Source organism: Giraffa tippelskirchi, chromosome 2, assembly GCF_054371585.1.
Source record: "Giraffa tippelskirchi isolate mGirTip1 chromosome 2, T2T-mGirTip1v1.2.pri, whole genome shotgun sequence".
Classification (NCBI taxonomy): Eukaryota; Metazoa; Chordata; class Mammalia; order Artiodactyla; family Giraffidae; genus Giraffa; species Giraffa tippelskirchi.
Window position 1 is genome coordinate 73,628,408 of NC_137276.1, and position 27,040 is coordinate 73,655,447.

A 27,040-nucleotide genomic window follows, 5' to 3' on the forward strand; every position below is an offset into this window, starting at 1 on the left:
CTGTGACCTTCCCAAGTTCCTTATTTTGTTATCATTTACATTTTACAGATGAATAAAATACAGCTTAGAGAATGTAATGTGCCAGATTATGTAGCTAGGTAGTGTTCAAGCCAGACTTTAAATAATCCAGGACAGGCAGTGCTTTTTCTGCTATGTGTTCTGGTTAGGGATATATTATTACTGATAAAGCACCTGAAGATTCAAAATACTATCGATTTGTTAATAATGGAATTGATGATGAAAGATCCTGTTCTTTCAATGAAATAATCGGAAAGACTGTGGAAATGAATAAAATTCACAAAGAAAGCATCAATTTCAGCAGTGTCCCTTTGTCGTTAGTGTTCTTTAAGATATTTAGATTCTCCTTCAATAAAATGTTCATGAGCAAATAAGCATGAGAAGTATGTGGTGTATTTCTTTCTAAGAGAAACACAATAGAGATTAGCATATTGAGCATGCACGCTAAGTCGCTTCAGTCATGTCTGACTCTTTGTGAGCCTGTGGACTGTTGCCCACCAGGCTCTTCTGTCCATGGGTTCTCCAGGCAAGAATACTGGAGTGGGTGGCCACACTCTCCTCCAGGGGATCTTCCTGACCCAGGGATTGAACCCTCATCTCTTATGTCTCCTCCATTGGCACTAGCACCACATGGGAAGCCTGAGTAGCATATTAAAGACTATGAAAAGACCTGTGCTTACAGCAATAACACCCCCAAACGGTTGACAGCCGAACTTGTAGCTTCCACAGGAGAAAATTTAAGAACAATAGCCTATATGCCAAACTCTTTTGATGTGATAGGTATGTTCCTAGAAATGTGTGTAAATGGAAATCTTATAAATCAATTATATTTTGGGGAAAAAAAAGTGTGTAATTAAAAATAAACACAATTTTATGCAGGAAAAAGTCACCCTTTGATTTATTTGTTAATCTATGTTTAATAAGGTTTTCCTAAATAAAGTTATATCAGTGTCTCCCAAATACTATAAAGAGGAAATACAAGATTTCTGAAATTTATAACTCAACTTTATTGCTCTTACTAGTTGAAGGAAAAAGCCAAAATGGTATCTTAAGGCTTGTATTTGTCATCAAGAAATTTTTATACTTTTTATAAAACAATGAAACCACATTGTAAAGATTGATACGGAACTGAGATGTTATCTGGATTCTTTCTCTTGCCTTTGTTTTGTTGTCACTGTCATTTTAAAACTCCATTTTGTTCCCCGTCTGAAACTACAGATGAATTAGATAAAATCTTCGAGTAATGAAAAGTCAAACTGGTCTTTCACTTCCTGTTTCATTTTATTTGTCCTAATATCACCCTTGGTTAGAAAAGAAGAATTAAGTATTTTGATTAAATGTGTTGCACAAGACTGGAAAGACAGCATTGAGAAATGGAAGGGATATGGCTTCGGGACTGAGAGTGCCCTGGATATGAAATTATAAGAAGCATCTGTTACATGCCAGATACCTTGATAAATGTCATATATACACATTTTCTTATTTGATTTTACAACAACCCTAGTACTTTATAGGTAGTATTTTTAAGAATGAGAGTTGATACTTGGGCAAGTTAAGTGACCAGCCTAGATGCCATCTTTCTTGCTAAAAGTAGAGAGAAGCAGCTATAGCTCTGTGCTTTATTCTCCAGTGGTCATGAGCTGTAGAGAAATCTACATGGGAAGTAACAGCTGATGGCAGCCTATGTGGCATGTGATCTGTAGAGCAAAGAATTCTACATCAAATATCTGTTTTCAAGGACTGCAACTAGGAAGGAATTATTTTTATTGGCATGCCATGAAATCTGAAGTTATTTTGCTAGAGAAACTGTTACATGTGGTGTTTAGGTTCCAGGTACATTATTGATTGAACAAACTTTATGAACTGGTCTGAAAAACTAATCATTTATGATTCTGTTTCTTTAGGAGTTACATCCTAACTTAAAAACAAGTCATCCATAAGTCTTATATGTAAATAAATTCACTTTGAAACTTTAAATTCATAAATCACAAATTTGATTTCAGATGTATTACTTAGATCCATTCTTTTATATAATGTTTCTTTAATTTCCTGCCTATTTTAAGAAAGGAGATTCTCATTTATTTATATCTACATTTTAAAATCATTGCCTGTATTGTATTTATACACTTAATTTCTCTCAGATCAAGCCCTTCATTTCTAAAAGATAGCAGCTTTAACAAGGTAATAATAAAAAAGAATTGAATAGGTCCAGAAAATTTGTTGTATGCTATTTTTTAGTAGAATCTTGAGCAGGTAAATTGATAAAAACTATTTTATATTATGCTGTTCATTTGAGCTTCTCAGGTGGCGCTAGTTGTAAAGAACCTGCCTGCCGATGCAGGTTAGAGGTAAGAGACTCGGGTTCGATCCCTGGGTCAGGAAGATCCCCCTGGAGGAGGGCATGGCAACCCACTCCAGTATTCTTGCCTGGAGAATCCCATGGACAGAGGAGCCTGGCGGGCTACAGTCCATGGGGTTGCACAGAAATCGGTCACTACTGAAGCAACTTAGCACCCACACACATGCTCTTCATTTAGGCTGGTCTTTTTCATTTAAATGATGTACCAAACCTTGGCTACATCTATTAAATATATATTAAATAATTGTATTTTTACCAAAAGTATTTTATTTTCTGAACTTACTTTTTGGTTAATAATAGTAACAGCCAATGGTTAGTCATTTAATAGGCATTTACCAACAGGGGTGCAGTGAAAACTTTACAAATCTTTTTTTGTGTGGTCCAGTGTGAACAAAGGACTGACCATACGTTGCATTTTTATTTATATCCTGATACACACAATAAATTACACAGTGCTTTCCTTCCATACAGTTATAAAGGCTGTATACCCACCTGCACATTACATTAGAGGAGTATCTTAATGTTTTTTGAAAGAACTTTATTAAACAATTGAAAACTTATAGAAAAGTTAAAAGTTGAATATCAAGGTCTTTTTGTTTTTCTCAAGAAGTACTTGAGAACAAGTTGCTTATCTGATGGTTCATTACTCTTAACTATGTTAGTATCTATTTCCTGCTAAAAGACATCCGGCTACATCATTACAGCTATCCAAGTCAGGAAGTGAATATTAATGTATTACTATTATTCCTATTAAACAGACACTATTCAAATATTTTTCCAGTAATGTCCCTATGACCAAAGGATCCAGTGTAGATTTACTTACTGCATTTAATCATCATGCTTCCTTAGTTTCTTTCAATCTAGATCAGTTCTCCAGTCTTTCCTTGGCTTTCATAACTATGATATTTTTAAATATCATAGTTATTTTGTAGAAGTTCCTGTGTTTGGGTTTGTTGAATGTTTTCTGGGGCTAAGACTCAGGATATGCATCTTTGGCAGAAATGTCACAGAAGTGCTGCATTCTCATTGCATTCTATCAAGTGGCATATTTTGATTCATCCCATTACTGATGATGTTCACTTTGATCACTTGATTTTAGGGGGTCTGTCAAGCTTCTCTACTGTACAGTTACTCTTTTTGTTTCCCCTTTTGTAATTAATACATAATTTGTGAGTGGGATGGGGATACTTTGAAACTAAGTATAATATTTATTAGACTTTCAACTTATTCACTGATTTATTTATAGTAACTTGGATTCATGTTTTATAGTTTTACTCAGTGCATTATAATCTGTTAATATCTTGTTTATTTTGAGATTCAAATTGTCTCCATTTTGGCCAGTGGGGTTCCATTCACGATGGTCTCTCTTTTTCCATGTCCTCCTCATTCATTGAGTACTTCCTTGCTTCAGGCATGACAAGATATTTCAGACTCATCATGTACTTTACCTGCCTCAGTCCTGGAATCAGCCATTTCTCCAAAGAAGACTGGTTCTTTTTAATAGAAATAATATTTAGAAGACATGGGAGCTTTAGGTAAATTCATTGCTATTAGACTGTCACTATTAGTTGTCACTTTTCCTAGGCCCTCTTAGTGGACATACATGTGTATATTTTTTGTCATGGATTTCTTAATCTCTCTATGTTGAAAACCATGAGACTGTTGTTCATACCAGTACATCTAGTGCTAAACCAATACCAAAGAGTTCATTCTGCATATTTGTATTTCCTTTCTCTGATAGTGAGAAACCTGTCTTCTATTATCTTTATATTATCTACTGTCTTTTATTCTTTGATTAGTCTCCTTAAAAGCAAGCATTTCCCCATCTTCCTCCCATAATTGCTTTCCTCACCCCACTCAGGTTTTAACTCCACATGGCTGGCTGCCCTCATTACCCTATGTGGACACCCTTGTCAGCCTACCTGGGCTCTGACACCCCATACCCAGCTGCCCCTGTGCTTCGATTTCCTTCTTCCTGGACTTTGACGCACTCCTCTGGTTTACCAGATGTGTGAATGGCTTCCTCACTGCTCTCAAGCTGACACTCATGGCTGGACCACCCCCAAAATGTGCACACTTCTCTTACTCTCCTTGGATTCTGACACGTCGCTTGGGGAGCCACTGTGCATAGATACCCTCCTTGCTCTACCTGGACCCCAACTCTCCATGCCAGGTCAACCACTGAGAAGAGATTTCCCCTTGGGTTCTAGATTCCCTGTGTGATCCATTGTCCTCAGCCCATTCAGGCTCTGCCGCCTCATGCCAGGAAGCTTTCCCACTCACCCTTCTTATGCTGCCTGGCTCCAGCACCTAGCTCTGCCCACTACTCTTCCCCTCCCCCTAACTCCTGGCACAGATCCTCATCTTGGTGGGCTTCACATAATGGCTTACAACTAAGCTGTTCAGTAAGGAAAGGGAGAAGGGGAAGGGCCAAAACATTTATTATTAAATTATTTAAGTTGTGCTCTGAAGTGTTTTATTCAGAGGGTCGATTTGCTAATTACTATAATGAAAGCCAGAGTAAAACGTAGAATGTGACATACAAAAATCATTTTATTACGATGTGTTTTAAATTACTTGAGTTTACTTATATGCCCTGAACTACTTCCATTGATTAATTGCTTTAAGATCAAGAAAGAGATCAAGAGACCTAAGTTCCATGTCTATTCCATGATAGCATGCTATAAACTAGGGGTCCCCAACCTCCAGAATCTAATGCCTGATGATCCGAGGTAGAGTTGATGTAATAATAATAATATAAGTAAAAGGCACAATACAAGTAATGTGCTTGAATCATCCTGAAACCATTCCACCCTCCCAGTCTGTAGCAAAATTGTCTTCCACAAAACCCATCCCTGGTGCCAAAAATGTTGGGGACCACTACTACAAACTATTAGTTTAATATCATCCTGTCCTGACTGCTTTCTTTCATTTGGTGTTGTCGTTGAGTATGGTAATTTGAATAGGATGGACCTTTACGTATGTTCTTATATAAAGCAAAAAAAATTGTAAAAATAATTAAAGTGTATAATGACCTTAAATAAACATATATTTATACCTTGATTTTTTTTCTCATTTAAATAGAAGAATCTTCATTTTGGCTTCCCTTATATGGTAACATGTGCTGCCGACTAGTTGCCCAACCAACCTGTATGGCTGAGGATGTATTTGCGGGATTTCTTAATGAGCAGGTTAGAACACTTTAAATATCCTACAACAATTATAGCTCTAATTTAGATCTTAATGGCAGTTGTTTGGCATTTTGATATTGAGAAGTATTTTCTTTTTTTTATGTAAAATCTTCTCGTAAGAAATCTCCACACTGTTCTCCATAGTGGCTGTACTAGTTTGCATTCCCACCAACAGTGTAAGAGGGTTCCCTTTTCTCCACACCCTCTCCAGCATTTATTTCTTGTAGACTTTTGGATAGCAGCCATTCTGACTGGCGTGAAATGGTACCTCATTGTGGTTTTTGATTTGCATTTCTCTAATAATGAGTTATGTTGAGCATCTTTTCATGTGTTTGTTAGCCATCTGTATGTCTTCTTTGGAGAAATGTCTGTTTAGTTCTTTGGCCCATTTTTTGATTGGGTCATTTATTTTTCTGGAATTGAGCTGCAGGAGTTGCTTGTATATTTTTGAGATTAATTGTTTGTTGCTTTGTTTGCTATTATTTTCTCCCATTCTGAAGGCTGTCTTTTCACCTTGTTTATAGTTTCCTTTGTTGTGCAAAAGCTTTTAATTTTAATTAGGTCCCATTTGTTTATTTTTGCTTTTATTTCCAATATTCTGGGAGGTGGGTCATAGAGGATCCTGCTGTGATTTATGTCGGAGAGTGTTTTGCCTATGATTCCCTCTAGGAGTTTTATAGTTTCTGGTCTTACCTTTAGATCTTTAATCCATTTTGAGCTTATTTTTGTGTATGGTGTTAGAAAGTGTTCTAGTTTCATTCTTTTACAAGTGGTTGACCAGTTTTCCCAGCACCACTTGTTAAAGAGATTGTCTTTTCTCCATTGTATATTCTTGCCTCCTTTGTTGAAGATAAGGTGTCCATAGGTGCGTGGATTTATCTCTGGGCTTTCTCTTTTGTTCCATTGATCTATATTTCTGTCTTTGTGCCAGTACCATACTGTCTTGATGACTGTGGCTTTGTAGTAGAGCCTGAAGTCAGGCAGGTTGATTCCACCAGTTCCATTCTTCTTTCTCAAGATTGCTTTGGCTATACGAGGTTTTTTATATTTCCATACAAATTGTGAAATTGTTTGTTCTAGTTCTGTGAAAAATACCATTGGTAGCTTGATAGGGATTGCATTGAATCTATAGATTGCTTTGGGTAGTATACTCACTGTTACTGCTGGTGGGAATGCAAACTTGTTCAGCCACTATGGAGAACAGTGTGGAGATTCCTTAAAAAACTGGGAATAGAACTGCCATACGACCCAGCAATTCCACTGCTGGGCATACACACCAAGGAAACCAGAATTGAAAGAGACATGTGTACCCCAATGTTCATCGCAGCACTGTTTATAATAGCCAGGACATGGAAGCAACCTAGATGTCCATCAACAGACGAATGGATAAGGAAGCTCTGGTACATATACACAATGGAATATTACTCAGCCATTAAAAAGAATACATTTGAATCAGTTCTATTGAGATGGGTGAAGCTGGAGCCCATTATATAGAGTGAAGTAAGCCAGAAAGAAAAACACCAATACAGTATACTAATGCATATATATGGAATTTGAAAGATGGTAACGATAACCCTATATGCGAGACAGAATAAGAGACACAGATGCATAGAACAGTCTTATGGACTCTGAGGGAGAAGGTGAGGGTGGGACGTTCTGGGAGAATAGCATTGAAACATGTATATTATCATATGTGAAACAGAACACCATTCCAGGTTCGATGCATGAGACAAATGCTCAGGGCTGGGGCAATGGGATGACCCAGAGGGATGGGATGGGGAGGGAAGTGGGAGAGGGGTTCAGGATGGGGAACACATGTAAACCCATGGCTGATTCATGTCAATGTGTGGCAAAAACCATTACAATATTGTAAAGTAATTAGCCCCCAACTAAAATAAATAAATTTATTAAAAAAAAAATCTTCTCTTGAATGGCAGCTTCCTCATTGTTAGACATAGAATAGGAGTTGTGGCTGGGAGTGATAAGGTGGGAAGGGGAAGGGGAAGGGTCTTAATGCAATTTTGATGGCTAAGGAGCTGCCTCTCCAGGTTCCTCTGCTTCATTAATAGCAGCAACAGGATAATGAGTAACAGAGGACTCCCTGGGGAAACTGATGAGGACTTCTCAAAGCTTTCCCATAAAGACCTTTCTGGCAGACAGCTTTCAGCACAGTTTTGGCCTCTAGGCTTCCAAAGCTGCCTCTGTGCAACCTACTCCTTATTTATTTATAACTATAGTTATTTACATTCAGTAAATAATTAATTATGGGCTGCAATGAATCAATAGCTTTTTAAAAAAGATTCCATTAAGAGGAAAGAAAATTTGCATTTTTACAGGGAAGTCCATGTTCTGAGAACAGTAAGAGAAAGTTATATTTTGAATATTGAGTTATTTTTATAATTTTCCTGAGTCATTTGGTGAATTGCTGTGGAATCCCAAGCACTAAATTTTAATAGACTAGCTTCTCTTAAATTGCATTGATTTATGATTTTATGTGTATGAGTAATGTGATAATCATTACTTCCCTTATGCATAATGCTTTTGAGAATTCCAAACATTTCTTCTCTGATACTAACTTTTTGACTTTGGGCTACTAATTTATTGTATGGTAAATTAATTGGTTAACTATCATATTAAAACATCTTTAAAAACTAACTGATAATTCAAGTACTTTGTTGAGTTTAGAGTTAAGATGATAAATAATGATTTAAAGCTGAGAATTTCTTGACTTTTCTTTTTCAGCAAATGGTAGGAGGTCTGATTCATTGGAGAAGGTTGTATTGTGTTTTAAGAGGGGGTAAACTCTATTGTTTTTACACTCCAGAAGAAATTGAAGCTAAAGTGGAACCAGCTTTGATAGTGTCCATTAACAAGGTAAATAAAATGCTATTTTGAAGATAAAGGTATAATATTTTATGAAATTCTTTTCTATTACAGTTCACACTATTGTCATCTTATTTGCAAAAAAGGGAAGAACTGCTAAAAATAGTTCATAAAGATAATTTAATCTTATTTTTCTATTTATAGAACTCATCTGGTAAAGGAAATACTGCATATTTTCTAAGCAAGGGTAGTAATTGGAAATCTATACCAGCAAATAGATCTTAAAGCAGAGAATGTAACTTGACGTTAACAGGTGGTTTAAATTTTTTATGAATGTATAATTAAGAGATCATGTAAACATCATGTTGCAATAATATGCTCTTTCTAGTTAATGCTTAAATGAACCCATAAAAAGAAATTCCTGAGTATACTTTCTGATTTCTTATGGGATTGATAGACAGTTGTTCAGCCTTCTGCCAGAAGAATACACATACATGTAAATATACTGGTTTGATTAAAAGGAGATTATAAAATTTTAGTTTCAAAGTTTTCACCCAGAAATCTGCAGAAAAATTTTTCAGTCTAAGGCAGACTTATTTTATCTCACCATCTTAAGTTTGTCTATCATCCAAGTCTAGGGTTTATTAGACAGTTTTTCCTCCTCTTTATAGCGTTCCAACTCGAATTAAATTAGCATCTCTAGATTAGAAGATCATGTTTTCTGCCTATGAACTTCAATTGTTTTTAGTTGTTTAACTTTGCTTGCCTTCAGTATGTGGTAAAACATGAGCCATCACATCTGTTAACTGTAATATACATGTTCCACTTGCCTTTGAGTTATCTTGTGAGAAAAAATGTTAGTATATGTCCTGAAAACATGTAGATACTGGTCTGCTAGTGTATAAAGATTTAGTTAATTTCTGTGGTCTTTCCAGTAATGACATTTGATCTGTTTCTGTCCTGCTTTTAGAGATGATGCCACTTTTTCTTAAAGGAAATCCTTCAGTGAGACCTTTTATTATGTAATTAAGTCCACTTAGTTTATCAGTTGTATTAGAAAGACTAATGTTGCTCTTAAATAATATACCTCAAATATTATAACAGTGAATTTATTTTCATTTAAAAATTAGGTTAAAGTATCATTTTATTATTGGAAAATTGATGTAATTTTTCCATTGTTTGTCAACTTTTTGTTGTATGTAGTGTTCACTTACCCCAGAGTTTTTTTTAAATTTCAGATGTATAGAAAAGTTGAAGGAATAGAAAAATAAAACCTGATACCCATCACCTAGATTATTCAGCTGTTCTTAACATTTTATCACATTTGCTTTCTCTCTAGATATTTAAAAAAAATTTTTTTCTGAACCATTTGAAAGTAAGCAGCAAGCAGCATGAAATTTCTTTCCTAGAATGTATTAGCATGTTTCTCCTGAAAACAAGGACATTTCCTTCATAACTGTAATATTATTATCATAGTCAATAAATTTATTGTTGATAAAATAATATTATCTAATATACCGAGCAAATTGCCCCAATTGTCTCCTAAATGTCCCAATTTTTATTTTTTGTGTTATCCAAGACTCCATCAAGGATCACAGATTGTATCTGGTCGCCATGTCATTTGTTTCCTTTTTATCTACATTGTACCCTTCACTTGCCTTTTTAAAAAAAAATTTTCATGACATTGACATTTTTGAAAAGTCCAGGCAAGTTCCCAAATTTGTTTTTGACTAATTGTTTTGCTTTATTCGTGATAAATATTTTGGCTAGAGCTGTTCTGATACATAGATGATTTTGTGTAACCTGATTTTCACTAGGTAGTTAGGTAATAAAAATGGAATCTTACCAATTTTTTTCTTGTATGTTGTACAGTGGAATATGGATAGCTATAAACTAAATTAAAATGTAATACAAAAAGTGATATTTTAAAAGTTAGATTTGAAAACAGACTTCGAGGTATTCATTTTTCCTATTGCAGCCCTTTAAGGGAGGCAGAAAAGGTAGGTCAACCCTGTTTTACAGGTATCTTATTTCTGTTTTACAAGTGAAAACTCATACTCAGAGATCAGATAGAACTTGTCTAGCTAGCACATAAAATTATATGGCTCACTTTTTTCCTAATGGGTAGACAACATAGATTAAAAATTCATGGATTGTTTTTCTTTTTCTTCATAGTCATACTGCTAGTCTAGATTTGGGAAGCAAAATCAAACTTTTTCCTATCTCCGAATCCACTTTGAATCACTTTTGAAAGTAGAAAGTAGCTCTGAAATGAGGTTCTCAGTCCAAAGCCAAGTTATCTGTTGGCAGTAACTTATGAATCTATTGAAACTTTACCATTTAAATTTAAGAGGACAATTATAATAGAACTTCTTGGTTACTGTATGTGATTCCTAAATGCAGTTACTGTTTTTATTTAATTGTTAATTTAAAGTACTTTTGCTGACATCATTTTAACGTAGAAAATAGAAGCTTAGGAGGCTTTCTAAAATGATAATATGGAGGTCCACGCCTTTCAAATTGCATAGGAGTACATGCAATTTGTTTATATAAATATGCTATCCATTGGACCCAAGTGAACAGTATATTCCTAATTATCTCCCTTTCCATCCCTGATAGCTCATTTGGTTAAGAATCCGCCTGCAATGCAGGAGACCCCGGTTTGATTCCTGATCAGGAAGGTCCGCTGGAGAAGGGATAGGCTACCCACTCCAGTATCCTTGGGCTTCCCTTGTGGCTCAACTGGTAAAGAATCTGCCTGCAATGTGGGAGACCTGGGTTCGATCCCTGGGTTCGGAAGATCCTCTGGAGAAGGGAAAGGCTACCCACTCCAGTACTCTGGCTGGAGAATTCCATGGACTATCCATGGAGTCGCAAAGAGTTGGACACAACTGAGCGACTTTCACTTCACTTCACTTCACTTAGTTACGGTAGTCAGTGCATCTGTATTTTCTTGTTTGATGACAAGAGTCTAATTCCCAAAAAGTGGTTAACAGTATTTACATGGCCTGACTAAATTGACCTTTTTCAATTGACTCATTTTTCCTGTGGTAATAAAGGCTGATGACCTGGCAACTGATGGGATTCTGTAGTCAATCAGCTCCATTATTATGATCACTGAAATCAGCATATTTAGAAATCTTGTGGTGGCTCTACAATTGAGCATTACAGATTCACAGGAAAATGATTTATCTAATAATTTGTATAGACTCAGCTTTAGGCTTGGGAGAACTTGAGCTGTGTTTGACCCTGAGGACTGATGACACAATTACTGCTTCCAGTGAATATGACTGTTGTCTAAAGTACCAAAAAGAATTTTAATATTAAATCAAAAGGGTAAGGTTAAGGTTGGGAAGATTAATATAATTTAGTTGCTTATCTCAAAAATTAAATTGGTGATAAAGTGTTAAATTACCTAACTTTGCAATATTTCCATCATAATTTTCTCCAGTGCTGATTCCAGCACTGTTCCTGCCCTTTCTCAGTAGAAATTTTTCCTTTGTATTTCCTACTTAAAAAATTATTTTGTCTGAAAGTATAGTTAATTTACAATATTGTGTTAGTTTCAGGTGTACAGCAAAGTGGATCAGTTATACATATACATATATCCACTCTTTTTTTAGATTCTTTTCCCATACAGGTCATTTAGAGTGTATTGAGTAGAGTCCCCTGTGCTATATCGTAGGTCCTTATTAGTTATGTATTTTATATGTAGTAGTGTGTATACACGGAGAAGGCAGTGGCAACCCACTCCAGTATTCTTGCCTGGAGAATCCCAGGGACGGAGGAGCCTGGTGGGCTGCCGTCTATGGGGTCGCACAGAGTCGGACACAACTGACGGACTTAGCAGCAGCAGCAGCAGCAGTGTGTATACACGGAGAAGGCAGTGGCAACCCACTCCAGTACTCTTGCCTGGAAAATCCCATGGACTGAGAAGCCTGGGAGGCTGCAGTCTATGGGGTCGCGAAGAGTCGGACACGACTGAGCGACTTCACTTTCACTTTTCACTTTCATGCATTTGGAGAAGGAAATGGCAACCCACTCCGGTATTCTTGCCTGGAGAATCCCAGGGACGGGGGAGCCTGGTGGGCTGCTATCTATGGGGTCGCACAGAGTCGGACACGACTGAAGTGACTTAGCAGCAGCAGCAGCAGCAGTGTGTATACATCAATACCAATATTTCAATTTATCCCTCCTCCTGCTTTTCCCCTGGCAACCATAAGATTGTTTTCTGCTCCTTTATCTGTGTTGTAAATAAGTTCATTTGTGCCACTTTTCAAGATTCCCAAAATAAGCAATACCGTTTGATATTTATTTTTCACTATCTCACTTAACTTCTCTCAGTATGACAATCTCTCAGTATGGACAATCTAGGTCCATCCATATTGCTGCACATGGCATTACTTCCTTCTTTTATGGCTGCGTAATATTCCATTGTATATATGTATCGTATCTTTATCCAATCCTCTGTTGATGGACATGTAGGTTGCTTTCGTGTCCTATTGTAAATAGTGCTGTAATGAACATTGTAATGCATATATCTTTTTTAATTATGCATTTCTCAAATGCAAAAAAGGAAAATGGCTGTCTGAGGAGGCCTTACAAATAGCTGTGAGAAGAAGAGACGTGAATGGCAAACGAGAAAAGGAAAGATATACCTATTTGAATGCAGAGTTCCAAAGAATAGCAAGGAGAGATAAGAAAGCCTTCCTCAGTGATCAGTGCAAAAAAATAGAGGAAAATAATAGAATCGGAAAGACTAGAGATCTCTTCAGGAAAATCAGAGATACCAAGGGAACGTTTCATGCAAAAATAGGCTCAATAAAGGACAGAAACGGTATGGACCTAACAGAAGCAGAAGATACTAAGAAGAGGTGGCAACAATACACAGAAGAACTACACAAAAAAGATCTTTATGACCCAGATAATTACAATGGTGTGATCACTCACCTAGAGCCAGACATCATGGAATGTGAAGTCAAGTGGGCCTTAGGAAGCATCACTATGAACAAAGCTAGTGGAGGTGATGGAATGCCAGTTGAGCTATTTCAAATCTTAAAAGATGACGCTGTGAAAGTGCTGCACTCAGTATGCCAACAAATTCAGAAAACTCAGCAGTGGCCACAGGACTGGAAAAGGTCAGTTTTCATTCCAATCTCAAAGAAAGGGAATGCCAAAGAATGCTCAAACTACCGCACAATTGCTCTCATCTCACATGCTAACAAAGTAATGCTCAAAATTCTCCAAGCTAGGCTTCAACAGTACATGAACTGTGAACTTCCAGATGTTCAAGCTCGTTTTAGAAAAGGCAGAGGAACCAGAGATCAAATTGCCAACATCTGCTGGATCATCGAAAAAGCAAGAGAGTTCCAGAAGAACTTCTGTTTCTGCTTTATTGACTATGCCCAAGCCTTTGACTCTGTGGATCACAGTAAACTGGAAAATTCTGAAAGAGATGGCAATACCAGACCGCCTGACCTGCCTCTTGAGAAATCTGTATGCAGGTCAGGAAGCAACAGTTAGAACTGCACATGGAACAACAGACTGGTTCCAAATTGGGAAAGGAGTACGTCAAGGCTGTATATTGTTACTATGCTTATTTAACTTATATGCAGAGTACATCATGAAAAATGCTGGGCTGGAAGAAGCACAAGCTGGAATCAAGATTGCCAGGAGAAATATTAGTAATCTCAGATATGCAGATGACACCATCCTTATGGCAGAAAAGTGATGAAAGTGAAAAAGGAAAGTGAAAAGCTTGGCTTGAAGCCCAACATTCAGAAAACTAAAATCATACCATCCGGTCCCATCAATTCATGGCAATAAGATGGGGAAACAGTGGAAACAGTGGCTGACTTTATTTTCTTGGGCTCCAAAATCACTGCAGATGGTGACTGCAACCATGAAATTAAAAGACACTTGCTCCTTGGAAGAAAAGCTATGACCAACCTAGACAGCATATTAAAAAGCAGAGACATTACTTTACCAACAAAGGTTCGTCTTGTCAAAGCTATGGTTTTTCCAGTAGTCATGTATGGATATGAGAGTTAGACTATAAAGAAAGCTGGGTGCCAAAGAATTGATGCTTTTGAACTGTGGGTGGAGAAGACTCTTGAGAGTCCCTTGGACTGCAAGGAGATCCAACCAGTCCATCCTAAAGGAAATCAGTCCTGGGTGTTAATTGGAAGGACTGATGTTGATGGTGAAACTCCAATACTTTGGCCATCTGATGCGAAGAGATGACTCATTTGAAAAGACCCTGATGCTGGGAAGGATTGAGGGCAGGAGAAGAGGAGGATGACAGAGGATGAGATGGCTGGATGGCATCACCGACTCAATGAACATGAGTTTGGGTAAACTTCCGGAGTTGGTGATGGACAGGGAGGCCTGGCGTGTTGCAGTCCATGGGGTTGCAAAGAGTCAGATATGACTGAGCGACTGAACTGAACTGAACTGGGTATATGCCCAGGAGCGGAATTGCAGTATCATATGATAGCTTTATTTATAGTTTTTTAAGAAACCTCCAGACTGTTCTCCACAGTGGTTCTATCCATTTATATTCCTACCAACAGCACAGGAGAGTTCCCTTTTCTCCTTACCCTGTCCATTTTATTGTTTGTAGATTTTTTGATGGTGACCATTCAGACCAGTGGGTGCTTCCCTGGTGGCTCAGATGGTAAAGAATCTGCCTGCAATCCAGGAGGCCTGGGTTTTGATCCCTGGTGGGGGAGATACTCTGGAGAAGGGAAAGGCTACCTACTCCAGTATTCTTGCCTGGAGAATTTTATGGATAGAGGAGCCTGGTGGGCTATAGTCCATGGGTTCGCAAAGAGTCTAACATGACTGAACGATTAGCACTTTCACTTTGATTCTGACCAGTGTGAGGTGATACCTCATTGTAGTTTTGATTTGAATTTCTCTAATAATTAGTGATGTTGGGCATATTTTCACATGCTTTTTTGGTCATCTGTATGTTTTCTTTGGAGACATGTCTGTCTAGAGCTTCTGTCCTTTTTTAAATTGGGTTTGTTTTTTTTTAATTGTGCTGCATGAGTTTTTTGTCTATTTTTGGAGAGTAATCCTTTGTCAGTCTGATTGTTCGCAAGTATTTTCTCCCATTCTGTGGGTGTTCTTTTAGTTCTCTATGGTTTTCTTTGCTATACAAAAGCTTTTAAGTTTAGTTAGGTCTCATTTGTTTATTTTTGGTTTTATATTCATTACTCTAGGATGTTGTTCAAAAAGATCTTGGTTTGATTTACATCAGAGAGTGTTTTGCCTCTGTATTCCTCTAAGAGTGTTATAGTATTCAGCCTTACATTTAGGTCTTTAATCTATTTTGAGTTTATTTTTGTGTATAGTGTGAGGGAGTATTGTAATTTCATTCTTTTATATGTAGCTATCCAGTTTCCCCAGCACCACTTATTGAAGGCACTTTCTCCATTGTATAGTCTTATCTCCTTTGTAATAGATTAGTTTGACCAGAGGTGTGTGGGTTTATCTCTAGACTTGCTATCTGGTCCATTGATCTATATTTCTGTTTTTATGCCAGTACCATACTGCTTTGATTACCTTAGCTCTTGGACTTGATTGACTATTTCCTTTTCCATGTTGGGGAAATTTTCAACTATAATCTCTTCAAAAATTTTCTCATACCCTTTCTTTTTCTCTTCTTCCTCTGGGACCCCTATAACTCGAATGTTGGTGCGTTTGATATTGTCCCAGAGGTCTCTGATACTATCCTCAGTTTTTTTCATTCTTTTTACTTGATTCTGCTCTTCAGAAATTATTTCCACCATTTTATCTTCCAGCTCACTGATTTGTTCTTCTGCTTCAGATATTCTTCTATTGATTCCTTCTAGAGTATTTTTAACTTCAGTAATTGTGTTGTTTGTCTCTCTATGTTTATTCTTTAATTCTTCTAGATCTTCGTTAATTGATTCTTGCATTTTGTCCATTCTGTTTTCAAGGTTTTTGATCATCTTTACTATCAATATTCTGAATTCTTTTTTAGGTAGCTTGCCTATTTTCGTTTATTTGGACTTCTGTGTTTCTAGCTTGTTCCTTCATTTGTGTAGTATTTCTCTGCTTTTACAGTATTTTTTTTTTTTTTTAACTTATTGTGTTTGAAGTCTCCTTTTCCCAGGCTTCAGGGTTGAGTTCTTTCTTCCTTTTGGTTTCTGCCTTCCTAAGGTTGGTCAGTTGGTTTGTATGAGCTTCGTATAGTGGTATAGTGTAAGATTTGTGCTGAGTGTTTTTTGTTGTTTGTTTGTTTTTCCTCTGATGGGCAAGGCTGAGTGAGGTAGTGATCCTGTCTGCTGATGATTGGGTTTGTATTTTTGTTTTGTTTGTTGTTTAGCTGAGACGTCCTGTACAGGGTGCTACTGGTGGTTGGGTGATGCCAGCTCTTGTATTCAAGGGGTTTCCTTTGTGTGATTTTTCACTATTTGATACTCCCGAGGGTTAGTTCTCTGGTAGTCTAGGGTTTTGTATTCAGTGCTCCCACTCCAAAGGCTCAGGGCTTGATCTCTGGTCAGGAATGAAGATTCCACAAGTGGTTTGTTATGGCATTAAGTGAGATTAAAACAAATACCCAAAAACAAGAAACCAAAGATGAACCCCATACAAATGGCAGTTACAAAATCAGGCAAATAATAATTAAAATAATGGAATATACACATATACATATATACCCATAAGCAAAATCAAAACAGTCCAGCAAAAATAAAGTACAGTAGATTGACCTGGCAAACAAAGAAAATCAAAAATTACATCTACCAGTTAAGAACAAAATTAACTAAAGCACAAACTGGAAAACAAAACTAAAGCAAGGTGCCAAGTGGGGAATAAAGCAATGAAAACAAAACTAGCAAATATGTTGAGAGGAAAGGAAAGAAAGAATATATATGCAAAGTTAAATAGAGGTAGATACATTTTTTATTAAAGCAATTTTTACTTATTTTTTCACTTTATAAGATTATTCAGATTTATAGAAAAGTTGTAAAAAAACACCTGAGTGAACACTTGTGTATCATCTAGAGTCACTGATTAACATTTTGTCATATTTGCTTTTTATCTCTTTATTTTTCTTTTTTTTGGGAGTGGGTTAAGCACTTTATATATTATTTAATTTTTAATCAGCTTTATAGTTGTATATTTTACATAAAATAAAATTCACCAATATTAAGGGTATAGAAGTGAAATCGCTCAGTCATGTCTGACTCTTTGTGACCCCATGGACTGTAGCCTACCAGGCTCCTCCATGCATGGGATTTTCCAGGCAAGAGTACTGGAGTGAGTCGCCATTTCCTTCTCTAGGGGATCTTCCCAACCCAGGGATCAAACCCAGGTCTCCCACATTGCAGGCAGACTCCTTACCTTCTGAGTCACCAGGGAAGTCTTTAAGGGTATAGTTTGATAATTCTGACAAATAAGATACAGTTATGTAATCATTACTACAATCATTATTGGGTTATAGTTTGTTTAGATCTTTTTTATGAGAACATTAAGTCTACTCTCTTAGAAAATTTCACTTATACAGTCCAGTTATCAACTATAGTCACCATGTTTTACATTAGATTATTGGACCTAATTATAGCTGAAAGTTTTATAAAGTCTTTTATTTATTTTTTGTGTGGAGATATTTGAACATAAGTCTCCAACATTGATAATTCATCCCTGAATATTTCAACATGCACCTTTTAAAAACAGGAGCCTCTCAAATTATATACATTTATATTTATATGTATAGAATTATGTGTATATATATAATTATATCATCCCAGCTGGGCAAATTAGGAAGGTTTCCCATATATCATCTAATATTCAGTCCATAGTCATGTCTCCCCATTGTCTCCAAAATATCTTTTTAGCTTTCACTTTCAATCTAGGACAATTCAACAATTATGCATCCTAACTTCTTCTAAACTGTAAATTAGGTCTAGAGACTTGATTAAATTCATTTTACACATTTTTATTAAAATATTTCAGGGATAATGTCAAATACTTTTATAGAACATTATGTTCAGAGTCCATGATGTCAGGTTGTTTCACTATTGGCAATGACAAGTTTAATGACTTGATTAAGGTGATGACTGCTAGCTCTTTTCAAAATAAAGGTTAACTTTTGTCTTTACAGTTAGCAAGTAGTCAGTTTGGTGATTTAGCCACAGTGTAAATGTTTTTGTTGTTCAGCAATCTTTCACATGGTTTTAGTGAACTGATTGCCCTTACCTAGATCAATTATTACTTTGGAGATTGCATATATTTTTCTCCCTACTGTGCTTCCTCTATATGTGTTAGCTGATGTTCTTTTGTAAAGGAAAATGAATTATGTCACTCCTGAAAAGGCTAGATGAATGTTTAATGTCGATGACCAATTCTCAGAATAAGGAGTTGGTCTTATATGTTAACATTATATTGATATTGGCAACATGTGTTAGAGTAGAATTACCACCCCCAGATATAGCACGAGTGTCATTTCTATTGTCCCATCCTACCTCCAATATTATGATAAACTCATAAATTTCAATCTATGCAGTCTACTCAGTGTTTTAAATTACTTGGTTTTTAAATGTAAGTAAGTAAAGTAAGTGAAGTCGCTCAGTCGTGTCTGACTCTTTGCGACACTGTGGGCTGTAGCCCACCAGGCTCCTCCATCCGTGGGACTTTCCAGGCAAGAGTACTGGAGTGGGTTGCCATTTTCTTCTCCAGGGGATCTTCCTGACTCAGGGATTGAATCCTGGTATCCCGCATTGTAGGCAGACACTTTACCATCTGAGCCGCGAGGGAAATATAAGGTAGATGTTTTAATTATTTTGCTTACTTTGTAAATTTCTAAGGGAAGATGTGCTATTAATGTGTTCTTAAATAAATAGGATCATTGATAAATGCCAAGTTGGTATTTTCTCATAGATAGAGCAGATAAGCACCACATAAAACTTTTAAGAATAGTGTTTTTGTTTCACTTGTTAGTGTATTTCCAATACTGGGTCTCTAAGATCTTTCTTTTTATGCTTAATAATGTTAAATATTAGATACAAAGTAAAATTCCTTTCTTTTGATTGTCTTTTCTAAATGATTTAGAAAATAGTAATTTTGCTTAATGCTGCTTTAAAAACTATGTGAAATCATAAATTTTACAGTTGCTAAGGTATATAAATAATAGCTCTGCTATTTTGATCATAGGATCTTTTCTATGACTATAATTCTTGTCCTTCTAAATGGCATTTCCTGTAAGGCTAAGTCAGTTCATTAATTTTCAGAGGGAGCCATCTGTGGAAATGGTCACATTAAGAAAAGAAAAGCCTAAAAGCTATTCCCCTTTTCTTTTCAATCCAAATTTGAAAGGATGATTTACTTCAAAGTGGTTGTTAAACTTCAAAAAACTTCCCTATGAATGTTGTTGAGCTAGACATCTTCAATAAAGGGTACTTAACTGGAGCCATGGAATCTCCTATACATTGTTGAAAGCATTTTATTAGCCAAAGTTTTATCCATTGCCAGTGGGGTGAGGAGTGGAATGGAAAAGAAGTGTGAGTCTTTGAGATCAATAGCCTTTTCTTGATTTAAATACTATGCATGACTTCATCTTAATGAATAATCTGTACTAAACAAGTCAATAACACTAGTTGGTGTGATAGTCCTTTGTTAAATTGTCTTGAAATGGCTTTTAACCATTATATTTATCATGGACCCTAGCAAGTAAAATTATCATGAAGCACATGGGATTTTCTTCTGATTATCTTAGTCCTTTTAATGTATGAATCCTATCAACTATTTAGATTGTCCTTTATTAAATAGGGCAAAAATAATTTTTAAGCAACCTTTTTCTTAGGAGTTTGCATCTGATTTCCTTGACATAAATTGAAAATAATTATATCACACTAATACTAATCACACCCAATACTTATTTTAACTTATGGTTATCCTTTATTTCAAACATTCCTTGCCATATGTTTGTAGAAGGTATGCTTTCTTTGTCATTGGAGTATATATAAATTCTAAAGCTTGTTTTTAGCCATCAAAATTTTGTCTTCATGCCTAATTAATAAGACTTTAGACCAGACATCTTTCAAAGAACTCATTTATCTTTACAGCATGTTTCTGAGGAAGATGTGAGTGCAATGTTATCTGTGTATTATAAGTAAGAAAGCAGGCAGTTCATTTTTGTAGTTGTATTTTATGGGTTTGTTTTTTTTTCTTGGAAAAAATTTCAAGACAATCTGTAGAAAGAATATTACCTCCACCGTAGGATTATTTTGAAGCAAATTCTAACAATCATATCATTTTACTTGTAAATATTACTATTGCCATACTTAAGAAAATCTATAGTTATATATAAAGGTAATATGTTATCAAAAATCCAGACAGTGTTCAAATTTCTGTCTTGTGATTTTATTAACAGCTTTTTGAATCAGGATCCAAATAAGGCCCACATACTGCAGTTGACTGATTAGGTTTCCTAAATTTCTTAATCAGTTGGCATTCATTCCACCATCACCCTGCTTTCTCTCTTACATATACACACACACAATTACACACAATTTGTTTGTAGAAGAAATTTGGTCATTTATCTTCCACAGTTTTCATAGTCCAGAGTTTGCTGATTGCATCTTCAAGTTGTCTTTTTTCTTTCTGTTTCTGAAGCAGGTTTAGGTTTGTTCATTGGTTAGTTTTCATTCCAATCCCAAAGAAGGACAGTGCCAAAGAATATTCAAACTACTGTGCAATTGTGCTCGTTTCACATGCTAGCAAGGTAATGCTCAAAGTCCTTCAAGCTAGACTTCCACAGTACCCGAACCGAGAACCTCCAGATGAACAATTGGATTTAGAAAAGGCAGAGGAACCAGAGATCAAATTGCCAACATCCACTGGATCATGGAAAAAGCAAGAGAGCTCCAGAAAAACATCTACTTCTGCTTCATTGACTACACTAAAGCCTTTGTGTGATTCACAACAAACTGTGGAAAATTCTTCAAGAGATGGGAATACCAGACCATCTTACCTGCCTCCTGAGAAACCTTTATGCAGGTCAAGAAGCAACAGGTAGAACTGAACATGGAACAACAGACTGGTTAAATTGGGAAAGGAGTACATCAAGGCTGTTTATCATCACCCTGCTTATTTAACTTCTGTGCAGAGTACATCATGTGGAATGCCAGGCTGGATGAATCACAAGCTGGAATCAAGATTGCCAGGAGAAATATCAACAACCTCAGATATGCAGATGATACCACCCTAATGGCAGAAAGAGAAGAGGACTTAAAAAGTCTCTTGATGAGGGTGAGTGAAAGAGGAGAGTGAAAAAGCTGGCTTGAACCTCAGCATTCATAAAACTGAAATCATGGCATCTGGTCCCATCGTTTCATGACAAATAGATGAGGAAAAAGTGGAAAGTGACAGATTTTATTTTCTTGGGCTTCAGAATCACTGTGGACAGTGACTGCAGTCATGAAATTAAAAGATGCTTGCTTCTTAGAAAAAAAAGCTATGACAAACCTAGACAGCTTATTAAAACAGAGACATCACTTTGACGACAAATGTCCGTGTAGTTAAAGCTATGATTTTTCCAGTAGTCATGTACAGATGTGGGAGTTGGACTATAAAGAAAGCTGAGCACTGAAGAATTGAGGCTTTTGAACTGTGGTGTTGGAGAAGACTCTTGAGAGTCCCTTGGATAGCAAGGAGATCAAACCAGTCAATCCTAAAGGAAGTCAACCCTAAATATTCATTAGAAGGACTGATGCTGAAGTTCCAATACTTTGGCCTGCTGATGCAAAGAGCAGACTCGTTGGAAAAGACCCTGATGCTGGGAAAGATTGCAGGCAAAAGGAGAAGGGGGCGACAGAGGATGAGATGGTTCAATGACATCACCAACTCAATGAATATGAGTTTGAGCAAACTCTGGGAGATAATGAAGGACAAACGAAGCCCAATGTGCTGCAGTCCATGGGGTCACAAAGACCCGGATACGACTTAGCAACTAAACAACAACAGTTGGTTAGTTGGTAAGAATATATGTGACTATTTGTATCAAGAGATGTGTAATACTGTCTGGGTCTTCCAGTCATGTTAATATCTGTTGATGAACATTATATAAATTCTTTATTTCATCAGGGATTCGAAACTGGTGCTATTTTTAACATTCTTTCTTCATTTATTTGCTGGCATATCTCAAACTTTATCAGTTATTAGGTTGAAGGACAATTCTTAAAGGAAAGGCGGGATAAATGCTTGTATTTTTGCATTTATATACTTCGTTGTTGTTCAGTCACTCAGTCGTGTCCGACTCTGCAGCATACCCATGGACTGCAGCATACCAGGCTTCCCTATCTTTCACCATATCCCAGAGCTTGCTCAAACTCATGTCCTTTGAGTTAGTGATGCCATCCAACCATCTCATCCTCTACGGTCCACTTCTCCCCCTGCCTTCAATCTTTCCCAGCATCAGGGTCTTTTCTAATCAGTCTACTCTCTGCATCAGGTGACTGAAGTATTGGAGCTTCAGCATCAGTCCTTCCAATGAATATTCAGGGTTGATTTCCTTTAGGGTTGACTGGTTTGATCTCCTTGCAGTCTGAGGGACTCTCAAGTGTCTTCTCCAACACCATAATTAATACACTAGTTACCAAACTATGAGGTGGTTCCCCAGCATCCTTCAGAGGTGATCAATGAGTTAGTTTTTAAATATCATATGAATTTGTGGATTTAAAGACTTTCTATGCATCAAACCATTTCTGTAGTAATTCTTATTGATGTTCAGTTGGCTACTAGAAGCGTCTTCAAGTTTACTCTTGAGTCTTTTTGATACAACCTTAGTAATCTTTAATTTCTGGTAGGAAAGATGTTCTAGGCTTATCCTATTTCTTGAGCCAGGCTGGAAATGAACCATTTCTCTAAAGAACTCTGATTCCATTTAGTAGGATAGAGTATTTAAAAATCATAATCTGAGTATATAGTAGACATTTTAAAAGTCACATACTCAAAAGTAAGATAAACAAGTTATTAATCTATTTCTGATATGGTATTTTTCCATTATCACAGAAATGGAGAAGTTAAAGTAAGTACAGTTTTAACTCAATGAAAAACTTTCCTTTGACTTAAGAGTTAATTGTATTTTGTTACAAAATTGACTTCTCAGATTGTATTTTTATTATTCTGAAGCCTCGCAAATCAGCTAAAAGTTTTGGAATTAGCAAAAGCAAAACAAGAAACTGACCTTGGAGGGAACACTTATCTCAGAACGTTTCCTCATCTATAAAGACTGACTATGGATTATCTCCAGGATCTGAATCTGTCAGTATCAAACTTTTAATTGCTATCTGAGTGATTCTTTTGTTATTCATTTATTCATCAAATATTTTTCAATCAGTTAGTGGGTACCAGGCAATATTTTAGTTGGTGTAAATAATGGGGGCAAGAATACCCATGTTGCTTGCCTTCATACCCTGCTGAGAGGAGATACTCACCACATGTATACATTGTGCAAGCCCATAGTGATAACAATCCTAAAATGCACCATGTGTTTTCTAATCCATTCCTGGTTGGGAAGTGGAGTCCTGAGCACTATTACTGATACTTTTTCCACAGTGAAAAACTGATTGCATGAACTTTCTGACATTATCAGAAACTTTTTAATCACTTTTTCTTTGATATGCACTTTCTTGGTTGAAAAAAGTTTCTCATTAGTTAAATTATTTTGGATGATAACATATTGAAGTTAATTCAGATGATGTCTTCTGTTTCATTTGTACCTTTAAAAATCCTCTCACGTTACAAAGATTTAGTGCTACTTATGGCTATCAGAGTTAATGGAGTGCTCAGTATTTCTATGTTGTACTGTTTTCTTGTAGAAGGATATAAATGGTCAAGTTGTCAGATTTTCTGCATAGCTATTTTTGTTTGAAATGGTATATTGGTATTATTAAAAATTCTGTCTACTCATCTATAAAAATCTCATTTAAAAATTAAATCCATTTTTAGTCTGTATATTAGGTTGGTGCAAATTTAATTGTGGTTTTGCATTGTTGAACTTTGTTGTTTGATACTGGTATACATTCTTAAATAAATGTGGTTAGGCTATACATCATTTTAATGTGCATTTCTTTATATATTTTTACCAATGACATTACTTGCTGTTTATTTTATGTTTATTTTAGATTATAGAAATGATATTAAACAAAAAGCAAATTCTAGTGATTTTTTTTTTTTTTGATTGAGTTCAAAGTGGATCATAAAGCAGCACAGACAACTCGCAACGTCAACAAAATGCATTTAGCCCAAGAACTGCTAACAAACATACAGTATATGGGTAGTTCAAGAAGTTTTGCTAAGGAGACAAGAGCTTTGAAGATGAGGAGCACAGTGGCTGGCCATCTGAAGTTGACAGCTACCAATTGAGAGGATCATCGAAGCTGATCCTCTTAAACCCACATGAGATGTTGCTGAAGAACTCAGTATCAGCCATTCTCTGGTCATTTGGCATTTAAAGCAGATTGGAAAGGTGAAAAAGCTTTAAAGTGGTGATCTGCACCACTCAGATAAGTGGGTGCCTCATGAGCTGACTGCGAATCAAAAAAAAATCGTCATTTGAAAGTTTCAGCTTTTCTTATTCTATGCAGCAACAATGAACCATTTCTCACCTGGATTATGACATGCGACAAAAAGTGGATTTTATGTGACATCCGGCAACAGCTGACTCAGTGATTGGACTAAGAGGCTCCAAAGCACTTTCCAAAGCCAAACTGGTACCCCAAAAGGGATCATGGTCACTGGTGGTCTGCTGCTAGTCTGATCCAATACTGCTTTCTGAATCCCAGTGAAACCATTACATCTGAGAAGTATGCTCAGCAAATCAATGAGATGGACCAAAAACTGCAATGCCTGCAGCTGGCACTGGTCAACAGAAAGGTCCCAATTCTTCTCTATGACAGCGCCTGACCTCACATCACACAACCAATGCTTCAAACTGAATGAACTGGGCTATGAAGTTTTGTCTCATCTGCCATATTCACCTGACCTCTTTGCAGCAGATTACCACTTCTTCAAGTATCTTGATAACTTTTTGCAGGGAAAACACTTCCACAACCAGCAGGAGGCAGAAAATGCTTTCCAAGAGTTCACTGAATCGTAAAGCATGGATTTTTACTCTGTAGGAATAAACAAACATTTCTCATTGGCAAAAATGTGTTATTGTAATGGTTCCTGTTTTGATTAACAAAGATGTGTTTACACCTAGTTACAATGATTTTCTGTTCATGGTCCAAAACCACAATTACTTTTGTACCAACCTAATACAAAAGATAGTCAGACTTTGTATTAAAATCAATTTAAATGGAGGGAATCACAGTTTTAGCAACAATACGAAATAAGAATAGTTTGTGTTTTATTATTCAGGTTTGTTTTTAAATACTAACAGCAATAGAGAGTTGTCACCCCAGCCCTCCATATCTGCATCAGCTTTTATTTAGTTTGAAAGGAATATATCAAAGATTATTTTGAGAATTAAGTCATTCTCTGCTAATGATAATAAGGTTTATATTTGAAAAGGTTGATTACATGTATTAGAATGCTCCAAAGATGCCATTTAGGGCAGCATTATTTAATCCTGTATAAGTAATTACTTAATGAAGTTAACTCATGAAGTTTATTCAAAGACATAAGAGTGTAAAAAGATCCTATTATGATAAAATTACAATATTGTCTGTAAATATTAACAATCCTCTGAAGACACTCACATTCCTACTTTTTAAGAAAATGACAGGATAGACTGTCTCTAAGTTACCAATCCTTATATTTTACTATACTTGAAAATTTCAAAGCTTTGTAACTACTTCATGGGTTTTCTCAAGGCAAGAATACTGAAATGGTTTGCCATTCCGTTCTCCAATGGACCATGTTTTATCAGAACTCTCTACCATGACCTATCCATTTTGGGTGGCCCTACAGGGCATGGCTTATAGTTTCATTGAGTTAGACAAGGCTGTGGTCCATGTGATCAGTTTGATTAGTTTTCTGTGATTGTGGTTTTCATTCTGTCTGCCCTCTGATCCCATCACTTCATGGCAAATAGATGGGGAAACAGTGGCAGACACCATTTTGGGGGGCTCCAAAATCACTGCAGATGGTGACTGCAGCCATGAAATTAAAAGACGCTTACTCCTTGGGAGAAAAGTTATGACCAACCTAGACGGCATATTAAAAAGCAGAGACGTTACTTTGCCAACAAAGGTCCATCTAGTCAAGGCTATGGTTTTTCCAGTAGTCGTCTATGGATGTGAGAGTTGGACTATAGAGAAAGCTGAGCACCGAAGAATTGATGCTTTTGAACTGTACTGTTGGAGAAGAGAGTCCCTTGGACTGCAAGGAGATCCAACCAGTCCATCCTAAAGGAAATCAGTCCTGGGTGTTCATTGGAAAGACTGATGTTGAAGCTGAAACTCCAATACTTTGGCCACCTGACGCGAAGAGCTGACTCATTTGAAAAGACCCTGATGCTGGGAAAGACTGAAGGCGAGAGGAGAAGGGGACAACAGAGGATGAGATGGTTGGATGGAATCACTGACTCAGTGGACATGAGTTTGAGTAAACTCTAGGAGTTGGTGATGAACAGGGAAGCCTGGTGTGCTGCAGTCCATGGAGTTGCAAAGAG

General features: G+C 36.5%; 1 protein-coding gene across 8 annotated transcripts in view; it reads left to right on the plus strand.

The window, feature by feature from the left end:
• The window catches only part of RTKN2 (rhotekin 2), a 255,209-nt gene that overhangs the window by 61,475 nt on the left and 166,694 nt on the right, over positions 1–27,040 (plus strand). For all 8 annotated transcript variants that reach the window (XR_014076534.1, XR_014076531.1, XR_014076535.1 and 5 more), the window contains exons 8-9: positions 5,462–5,568; positions 8,311–8,442. Coding sequence is in view for 3 of the 8 variants with exons in the window: in XM_081568997.1 (XP_081425123.1) it covers positions 5,462–5,568; positions 8,311–8,442 (239 nt within the window). In the remaining 5 variants the exon portion in view is untranslated. The remainder of the gene's footprint in view (positions 1–5,461; positions 5,569–8,310; positions 8,443–27,040) is intronic.